Source organism: Aptenodytes forsteri, unplaced genomic scaffold, assembly GCF_000699145.1.
Source record: "Aptenodytes forsteri isolate BGI_AS27 unplaced genomic scaffold, ASM69914v1 Scaffold278, whole genome shotgun sequence".
NCBI classification, from domain to species: domain Eukaryota; kingdom Metazoa; phylum Chordata; class Aves; order Sphenisciformes; family Spheniscidae; genus Aptenodytes; species Aptenodytes forsteri.
Genome location: NW_008795907.1, coordinates 3,391,670 through 3,401,950, shown reverse-complemented (window position 1 = coordinate 3,401,950; position 10,281 = coordinate 3,391,670). Strand labels below are relative to the sequence as shown.

At 41.7% G+C, this 10,281-nt stretch overlaps 1 protein-coding gene across 1 annotated transcript in view; it reads left to right on the top strand.

Annotated features, from left to right (window-relative positions):
• The window catches only part of MYO7B (myosin VIIB), a 52,493-nt gene extending 44,075 nt beyond the window's left edge, over positions 1 to 8,418 (top strand). Inside the window, exons 40-48 of the mRNA XM_019473390.1 lie at positions 1,706 to 1,811; positions 1,947 to 2,060; positions 2,949 to 3,036; positions 4,127 to 4,233; positions 4,703 to 4,888; positions 5,734 to 5,850; positions 6,561 to 6,644; positions 7,362 to 7,481; positions 8,260 to 8,418. Coding sequence (XP_019328935.1) covers positions 1,706 to 1,811; positions 1,947 to 2,060; positions 2,949 to 3,036; positions 4,127 to 4,233; positions 4,703 to 4,888; positions 5,734 to 5,850; positions 6,561 to 6,644; positions 7,362 to 7,481; positions 8,260 to 8,343 — 1,006 coding nt within the window. The 3' untranslated portion in view covers positions 8,344 to 8,418. The remainder of the gene's footprint in view (positions 1 to 1,705; positions 1,812 to 1,946; positions 2,061 to 2,948; positions 3,037 to 4,126; positions 4,234 to 4,702; positions 4,889 to 5,733; positions 5,851 to 6,560; positions 6,645 to 7,361; positions 7,482 to 8,259) is intronic.
• Positions 8,419 to 10,281: the final 1,863 nt, after the last annotated feature.

Genomic DNA, 10,281 nt, shown 5'->3' with positions numbered 1-10,281 from the left:
TCCCCCCCTTCCTCCTTCTTCCCCCAGCTTTATATGCTGAGCATGATGTCATATGGCATGGAATATCCCTTTGGTGAGTTGGGGTCAGCTGTCCCAGCTGTGTCCCCTCCCAACTTCTTGTGCACCCCCAGCCTACTCACTGGTGGGGTGGTGTGAGAAGCAGAGAAGGCCTTGACTCTGTGTAAGCACTGCTCAGCAGTAACTAAGACATCTCTGTGTTATCAACACTCTTTTCAGCACAAATCCAAAACATAGCCCCATACCAGCTACTATGGAAAAAATTAACTCTATCCCATCCAAAACCAGCACAGGAACAAAGGCAAGTGTTGTTTTCAAAGAGCATTTCTTTTCCTAAGATTAAACCTGTACCTGCGCTTAATAGAACAGAACAGAACAGAACAGAATAGAATAGAATATTTCAGTTGGAAGGGACCTACAACGATCATCTAGTCCAACTTCTCCCTGTAAGTAACCTGCTCTCTTTGGAAAGGGGAGAGCAGGCAGCTCAAAGGACTGACCTACAATACATGGAGCGGAAGCCAGCTGAGCCCTTGGGTACACCTTTTCCTCCATAAACAGTTTTACAGCTTCATCCCCAGACTCCTGGCCAGGGAACCAGCGAGCACCCTCATGGGTGTCAAGCAGATCTTGCCTTGGCAATGAATTCCTAGCTTAGGCTGCAAGGAGAGATGGCCCTGTGCCTCCAGCCAAGCTGCTGCACTTCCGTGGTCTCCTATGGCCTCCCTCTGCTGCAAGTCCAGGAATAGATGACGGAGTAGGGCAGGCCCACTTTCCTTACAGTGCCTGTACAGTACCAGAGCACATGCTGTTCAACTTGGTTTACAGTCAGGTTTTCCTTCTCCAAATGGAACTGCTACTTTATTTAATGGAAAATAACTAGTTTTCAAATCCACACGAATAAAGCTGGATGCCAGACTAAGCTCTCTTCCCGAGAGATTGGGCCAGTATGAGAGAGGCGTTTGGCCCATAAGCTACGGTGTACAAAATCTCCAGCTCACCTGCTCTGTGCCACTGAGGGCAGGAAAGTACCAGCCCCAGAAGATAATGTGCTAGATCTGTCCTCACTTTAACTGTATCAAGGTTTTTGCATGACTCAGACTTCAGGGCCAGTTCCTTTGCTTTAAAAGGCAGCTCTGCTCTGAGGTATAATTTCAAAGAACTGGGATTGTACAGCTTAAGCGCCTCTTGAGTCAGTGATTACATGCCAGCTCTTATATAAAACATAATGCTTCTAGCAGCCCTCCAAACTTTTCTGGTACTTGCCTCCTGAGCTGTAACTCATTTTGTATCTGAATGCGTATCTTTTTGCTGATGTAAGAATTAAATAAAATGTATTTCTCCTTGTGGCCTCTATCTTCACACTTCAATACAGTAAGGAAAAATGCCGCTGAATACGTAGAAGGGGTCATGGTACTGGCTAGGAAGATGCCTTATTCATGCAACCTCCTTGCAGAGTATAACAGACTTTTAATATACATGCTAATAAGACCCTCAGTTTCTTGCTGTTAATACATGTTAATGCTGTTAATTTGTACTGGGGTGAAGGTCCATTAGAGCCCGCCCCATGTCACAGTACTAGCATTTTGGATGGAGTCTGTTGTTCGGGTGGAATACTGTTGTTCAACTCCTCAAAGATTAAACATCCAGCACTGATCTCTCTTATGATGGTGGTGGCATTTTCCAGGAATGGCTCCAGGAAGTGGGCACCTCATCCTGTGGAGGTTGAGGCCATCTTACAGAACAACACTAAGATCTCGCACAAGATTTGCTTCCCCAATGAAACAGAACAGGTGAGAACTTACTTGTTTTCCTAGCCTTGACCATTTTCCCAGCCATGATGTATTCATGCAGGAGCATGTTTCAAGATATTCAGTGTTCTCATTTCTTCCTCTCCTCTGTGTAACAAGAGTCTTGTTATCTCATAGACATTTGATGTGGGAACAAACACCAAAATCCGGACTCTGTGTCAGAACATTGCTTCCAAATTGCAGCTGAGCTCGTGGGAAGGTTTCAGCCTCTTTGTGAAGATTGCAGACAAGGTAACTCTTCTCAACTATGGCAGGGTAGCCAGACTCCCCCCTCCTCTCCTACTTATTGACCAGACCACCTAAACAACCATATGTGAAGCCAAGAAACAGAGCAGGTCATTACTGCTTCTGTCTTACTGAGGGGATACAACCTAGACTCGAACTTTTAGCACCTGACAATTATTTTGAGTCTCTTGAAGGGGCTGGGTGGAGATGCAGAGTTTCTATCAGTCTACTGGTACACAGGTGGTACTAAAAGCAGAGAAGATGGGGGCTTTCTTGCAGCTGCTGGGATGGTAGCAAATTGCATGTTGCATACTGCTGGATTCAGCCCTTTTCCACTCAGGCCTTGCCCAGGAGATGTGCTGCACGTGTACAGTACCCACTAGTATAAGGAAGAGCAGTGGCTGACCAGCACCAGTTGATTGCTCTCTAGTTTCTCAGAAGCTTGCCTTGCCTGAGTTGAAGCTTGGGTTGGCTGCTTTGCTGAGAGGTCCCTTCTCTCTGGAATTGTGATCAATGCAAAAGCAGCACTGAGTCCAAGCACAGGGAGTTTCTGATGTGCTGCATTCCTGAAAAGAGGAACCCAGTTCCTCTTTTTACAAAGAGGAGATGGCTAAGAATAAGATAGGCATCTTCAGCTTGATTTCAATAAGCAGGTTGGAAAGAAAAAAGCAACAGAAGATGCAATGAAAATCCCCATATGAAATGTAAATCATTTGAGCCTTCCTCCTCCTATTTCTCTGCTTCTTTCCCCTTGCCTCTGTCTTTCCTGCTGTAATTGTGCTCTCACTGTAGATAAAGAAAATTCAGCCTGATACTTGGGTATATTGGCACAAGCAGTATTTATATGATCTGCTAATCTCTCCTTTCCCCCCTTCATTGCTTGGCCTCTTCCAGGTGATCAGTCAGAATGAAGCAGACTACTTCTTTGACTCACTAAGGCAGGTGACAGACTGGAACAGGAGGAACAAACCAGGGAAAGATGGTAAGAATGCCAGCGTGACAAGAATCTGCATGAGATGCTGTGTTGAACTGGGGAAACAGCAAATTTATCCAGTAGGATTTACTCCATCTTGGGAAGTGTGTGGCAGAGCCTTATTTTATCATTTTTGTACATACACAGTTACTGCCTGCACCAGCAGTAAGATCCAGTGACCTGATGCAGCCAAGCACTGGCTATCGGAAACATCAGAACATCTTTGTGGGGGGATCTCTCCAGAAATTTTGAATTGGTACCAAAGATTTTTTGACTTGCATCCAAAAGACACAGCTGGATTCACACAAGTTAGATAGGTTGATCCTCTTTACAGTCCACGGCTCGTGCATTGCCAGATCAGGTATCAGCCAACACACGTAAATAAGTGCTTTACACAGTGTCACTCCCATTCCTTGGGTTGTTAGAAAATTGTTATCTAGATTATTACCTGGTGATACCAAAGCACAGGTTGTATTGCCAGGGGAACACTTGTTAAAATAAAACAATATAACACTAATGACAGCAATTCTTTGCACTTCACCCCCATGTATAACATACATTTTGAAATCTACATCAAACTCGAACTCCACTCAAATTTCATATTCGTTTATCCTGACCTTTGCTTATTTCAGGACAGCTGAGGTTCAACTTCCTGAAGCACTATCTACATATCTAAGACTTTCTAATTTCCCTCTTCTCCCCACAGCTGATGCAGCTACTAGGAGCTTTGCAAATCACAAGATAAAGATGTGGGTGCACTAAATCACAATTCATTTCTGTAAACTCAGCCATCAGGGAATGTACCTGCATCAGTATAACAGAATTCAGGTGTGCTGCACATCAGCAGGCAGCTGACATAAGCACCTGTCATGAGCACCAAGAAATAACAAACCTTAGATCACTGCATGATCGGTGTCCGGGAACTGACAACTAATCACTTTCTTGGTCATCTAAAATGGTCTTTTGTACTTTTTTGTTAGTAATTTTGTTTGTTACTACTGAAACCAGAATTACATTTCTGAAGAGACTTACAAGCCATGTGAAAACTGCAGAACTCTACAGTGATACAGAGGATACTAACAAGATGTTGTTTCCTTAGGGGCTACTATGTCTGTGGCTTATGAGGTGTACTTCATGAGAAAGCTGTGGTTGAATGTAACTCCTGGGAAGGACCTGAAAGCCGATTCCATTTTTCATTACCACCAGGTAACCAGCTCCCTAAAGCATAAATATAATGGCAGGCAATGTGATCCAAGAAATACTCCTGAGAAAGTAAGCCTGCTAGAGTATTGCCATCTCCCTCAAAATGGCCTGCATTATAGAGCTTCCAGAGGAATGCCTCTGGAGGGCACAGCTCAGCCTCAGGAGCAGATTTATTTCTCACCGTGTTCACACCTTAGCTATATTGCTTATGTTAGGAGCACAGCTCCCTAATCTAATTGTTCCCTGGAGGTACTCGTCTTACTCCGTAATTGTATGGAGAATCATAGAATGGTTTGGGTTGGAAAGGATCTTTAAAGATCATTCGGAGAACCTCCAGGAGGAGTCAAAAGTTCTTGGGATGCCCTTGGACTGTGTTTGGCGAGACTCACATCTTGACCTCACAGATTTAGCATGTGTAAGTCAGTGTTTGCTTCAGCCCGTTCCATCTAGATTCAGAGCTGGTCTCTTCCAGGAGTTGCCAAAATACCTCAGAGGCTACCACAAGTGTTCCAAGGATGAAGCTGTCCAGCTGGCAGGGCTGATTTATAAAGTGCGCTTCAACAATGACCGCACACAGCTGGCAACCATCCCCAAAATCTTGAAGGAGCTGGTGCCAGACAATCTGCTCCGAGCAATCTCACCAGATGAGTGGAAGAAGGTAAGAACATCAGCTTTCATTAATCATGCTACTTCCACAGAGCTTTAAGAGAGAAGACAGACATGGAGACACACTACTTTTTTAATCTGACAGTCTTTGAAAGCACTATGCTACTGGATGTTGCTGTTTTGCCTCTTACAATCTAGATTTTGCATCCTCTCTACCAAACCTCTGAAAGATATCTGCAGGCCTGGATGACTGATTTGAGATGTGCATTTTTCTTGGAGATACTAATCTATTTTCAGTGCCCAGAAGAAGCGTTAGAGATAGGAAACTCAGTGATGGGACTGGGGATTTGATGATCTTGTAGAGAAACAGAAAATTAAGATGTGTCCTAAATATTTCATAGTTTGGCCAGCAAATCAGTCACCTTGCACTGTGTGCATGCTACTCATAGCAAAAGGCTCTTTTCTCCACCAAAAGGCAAGAAAGTTTCAGCAGGTACTTATCACTTAATCCACTGAGGAAGACACAGGACACTATTTCAAATACAGAGGGAAAATTCACCCTACGTGTTTCAGCAGAAAATGTGATACATGTCTGTGGGTGTTGAACACTAGCTTTCTGAATTTTGTTTCATCCCATATTGTCCCTCTGCCCTGAAATCCGTTCCCTTGGGCTCCCGGATTTCCTTCAGCCAACTCATTAGTAAGAAACACTGGGGAGGTTCTGGCTCCACCTTGCCCCATGGCATGGTAGGCTATTTTCATTTTCAGAGTTTTCTGTTGCTGTGGGCACAAGACTGATCTTGGTGATGGTCTGATGCTGTCTTTAGTGCTAATGCTGGACATTGGAAACCTGCCCGTCTCCAACTGAATAGGCTTTGTATCCTTTTTTCTAAACAGAGCATTACTGCAGCATATAGCAAACACGAAGGAAAAACTGTGGATGAGGCCAAGATTGCCTTCCTGAAAATGATACACCGCTGGCCAACATTTGGATCAGCCTTCTTTGAGGTGAAGGTAGGTTTAAAGGCCTGTATGAATGGCTTTGGTAGTAGACCAGCACTGGGGGATATGGACTGGCTATAATTCCGTATCTGTGTAAGTGAGAATGCATTGTAAAGCTGGCTTCCCATCATCTACCGAGGAAAACTCAGTTCCTTGGAAGTGGGGAGATGGTTTTTTTAATCCCTTCTGAACTATGCCTGTTATTTACTGGCTATGTTGTTGTTCCAGTTGTAATACTTAATATTACAACTATGTAGTAGATGGGGTCTTTTAGTTATATAGATACTTAACTGTCCTGTCATTGTTCTCCACTACAAAATGCTGCCAAATCTTGTATCTCTGGGAACTCCTCCCTCAGAACAGAACTGTACTAGCGCTCTCATTCTGCAGTGGATAGCTCCAGGAATCATTTCCCACTTGCTACCTTTAATTTATCCTCGCTAGGCTCTTAACTGGTTTGCAACCAACCATTAAGCCTATTATCAGATAGCATAGGAAATAACGGACCTGATTCTGCTTTTATGTAGCAGCTGCTCAAGTCATCAATATATGGCTAAAAGAGTCATCCTTAGCAATAGTTGCCTAATATTGAACAGCTTTATGTTTCAGTGTTTATTTGGTAAAGAGAACAAGCAGCACTGGACACTGTTAAAGGTCACTATGCACCTGATACAGATCATTTCTTCATTTTCTGCTTATCTTGCTCTGTTACTTGTTTATAGCAAACCTCGGAGCCAAATTTCCCAGAGATTGTGCTGATTGCAATCAACAAGCAAGGAGTCTCACTGATACATCAGAAGACAAAGGTAACAATTGCTTCTCAAGAGTCTATCTAAGGAAGGATTTAATTGACCATGCTAATTTAGGGACAGCAACAGGACCTTCTCCCTGAATGCTAGATGATACAGTCCCGCTGTTCATTTTCTGTGTGAAACCAAGAAAATGTTATTGCCTCAAATCACTTCTTTGCAGTTTCTACATTGGAAAGGAAACAGTGTAGAGCATCTCCGAAAAAAGAAGTGGTAATCATGATGGACCTGGGCAAAGTGCTAAGATTAGGCAGATAGATGGACAGTGCACTAGGGAACCTGCTTCAGAAAAATGCTTTGCAGGAAACCCAAGCTGTCTAAAAGATCAGGCCAAATGACAGTGTTTACCGGCTCTCTAACCCAAACAGTCTGGTCTTACCAAGTTCCCAGGCAAAAGCATTTATAAATATCACTATTTGCTTTTAAGAAGAAAACAAATATCCAGCGAGTTTTAGATTATTGTAAATATAATGGCAGGGTGTTAAGGCAAAGATCAATATATAATGAAAGGAAGTCTCATTAGAGTGATGAAGACTCACCTGCTTGGTGAAAATACAATATACCACTAGCCTGGATGCAAGACCTACCTTGATCCACTGTTTTTATAAATGAAGTGGGAAAGAAAAAGAATGCTCTGGCTCTACAAGTTTTCTTACGTAACAGCCCATTTTCATTTCAGAAATGTTCTATAGTTCAGTTTGTTTCCCCTTACAGGATATTTTAACAGTCTACCCCTTCAATAAAATCTCCAACTGGAGCAGTGGGAGCACATACTTTCACATGACAATAGGGAACCTGGTACGAGGAAGCCGGATCTTATGTGAGACATCTCTGGTAAGAAGTTTTGTCAACTTATACACAAGAAACTCCTAATTTTTCCTTTACATCTAGAATTGCTACAAAACAATGGTGCCAAAACAGAAGTTAAAACCAGTGCAGATACAAAAAGCATTCACTGCTATGTCAATAAAATTGCCGTTTAGAATTGGTTCAGTGCTATATAATGCCATCTGATGCAAAGACGTAAGCCACAGAGACAAGAAAAAATAGTAATTTCCCAAATTCTTCCCATACATCAAAATTCCATCTATCTGAGACATTAAGAAAAGACTGCACTTACCCACAAAACTACGTAAGAGGCTTTTTGTCTTGCATGGTTTGATCCATCTATGCAGTACTGCCATCCTTGTAAGATTTTACACTTTTCAGTGAGTGGTACCACCTTTTTAAGAATTGGTTTCAGATTGTCCACAGACTCAGACAAGCATCGCTGTATTGATATTTAAAGGTAAATTTGTAAAGATAACATAAAAACATTTAAGGGCTAACTTCTCTCACAGAAAAGCTTGGATTCCTAAGTACAAGATGTCAATCTATAGAACGAATGACAAGGAGACAGTAGAGCTATGCTCTGTAAAGTTTTGTAAATCTATGAAGGGAAGAGCAGAGGGAGGAATAGGTAAATAATTATCAAAACGGTGATAGCTGTTGGAAGCAGAGATGTCCATGCAGGGAAGAACCTAAGAAGATGATAAAACAGGGAGGAAATGATAGTTATTTTTGCTTCTGGAGCTCTCTGAGAGACTTTAAAGACTTTTTTCTTTTCTGACAGGGTTACAAAATGGATGACCTGTTAACATCCTATGTACGCCTGCTAATGAATGCTGTAAACAAGCAAAAGAACCTCCCCGCCTGAGAGCGGAAATAGAACCCATGACCTATATCTGTGCCAAACTACTTGTAATTTCATCTCCCAAAAGAAATGCCATTTAAAAAATATCAATCTTAATGATCAGTCTTCTGATCACACACTGAATGAACCGTGTTGCTGAAATATTACCGCAAGAGAAGCTCAAGTGAGCATGTGCTTTCAAGTATCCGTAACACTTGTCTGTCTCAGATGTAGTACAAGAATTCCATTCAGATTTTGGATTTAGAGAAAGTTTAGCTGGATTTTAATGTAATATGGGGGCGGAGAATCCTAATTTCATCTCCCAAAAGAAATGCCATTTAAAAAATATCAATCTTAATGATCAGTCTTCTGATCACACACTGAATGAACCGTGTTGCTGAAATATTACCGCAAGAGAAGCTCAAGTGAGCATGTGCTTTCAAGTATCCGTAACACTTGTCTGTCTCAGATGTAGTACAAGAATTCCATTCAGATTTTGGATTTAGAGAAAGTTTAGCTGGATTTTAATGTAATATGGGGGCGGAGGAATCCTAATATGACAGCCTCTTCTGATACTCTAAATCTCCATTCTTAAAGAGGGACACAAATTAACAGTTGTCTTCCTTTGTAAAGAAAATGTCCCCTTGCTGTATATGCTCTTACCAAATGCATAAACTCGTTGAGTCTTTGCAAACAAAGGTAATGTTATTTTTTTTCCTCCTACTGGAAATTCTAACAGTGGAGAAATGCCCTTTAGTAGTAGAATAACTGGACACCTTGAAAGGTAAGATGCTGGGTTTCATCCTTTTATCACTAGATTACGTGCTGCAAGTTACAGTAGACTATGACAGCCAATTACTGTCAGAATATAACTGTCATTCCTGTGTGCTGCTAAACTAGCAGGCTGTCCACTGGTTTACCATTGCCTTGGTTAAATTAAATCATTTTCTTTCTTCCACACTTTATAATGCACTTGGAAACTAACAACTGCTTTCTACTATGCAGTTTCTAGTAAGCATAAACAAACTCTGAAATGAGACTGGATTTTGGGTCCATTACTTTTACTCAGTTGCTTCTATTTCAAGTTATAGATGTGCTATTCAGTGCAAATCAGAATCGAAGAACTCGGTCTAACAGACATCTATTGAAAAGACACTTTTCTGCTCTATAAAAATGTTCTCAGCTTGGAGTTATGCAGACATTCATTCATGAGACAAGAATACTAGCTTTAATTTCTTGTGATCTTTTCTATTTCCTGTTTAGCGGGCACTTTGAGCGCTAAAATTTGATTCAGCACTTGTTCATCTCTCAGAGCTTTGTAAACACAAAACTTTGGTCCTATAGGAACCAGAGTGTGCTCAGAGTGTGTAAAGCATATATGCACTGTGGTGGTAGTAAGCCTAGATGCTTACCCCATCAGAGAACAAGTACTCCTTCCTCAATAATGAGCCCTCCCTTCCTCACAGTGAAACATGGACATGTCTTAAAGCATTTACACCAAGTTCCTTGAGACACGATCTGGCAGTGCTAGAAAAGCAGCTCTGCTAGATCTCTCAAATTTGCCAATGTATGCACAATAGTTCTCTTGTTCCCTCAGATGTGGTGTGTGAAATTCAAACGCTAATGGGAGTTTTGTACATGGGTGGCAGGGAAGAGCCTCACTCTCTTTGTGCATCTAAATGAGTGCCACACTTGTCAGAATAGTTGATCCTTTTGCATGCAATTAGATATTCCTGCGGTAATGTCCATTGCTGGCAATGGAAACATCTGAGTTTGAGTTGTCTTGTCATCCTATGTCTGATCTAACTGGCTGTAAGTGAGAAGCATTCAATACTTCACCTGTACAAAAAGAAATTTTGCAAACTGTATTGTTTCTGGTTTTAAATAAACACTGCAGAAAATCAACCACAGTGTCTTTTTAACAAGAAAATTGAATATTTGCTCTAATCCATGTAACCTAAA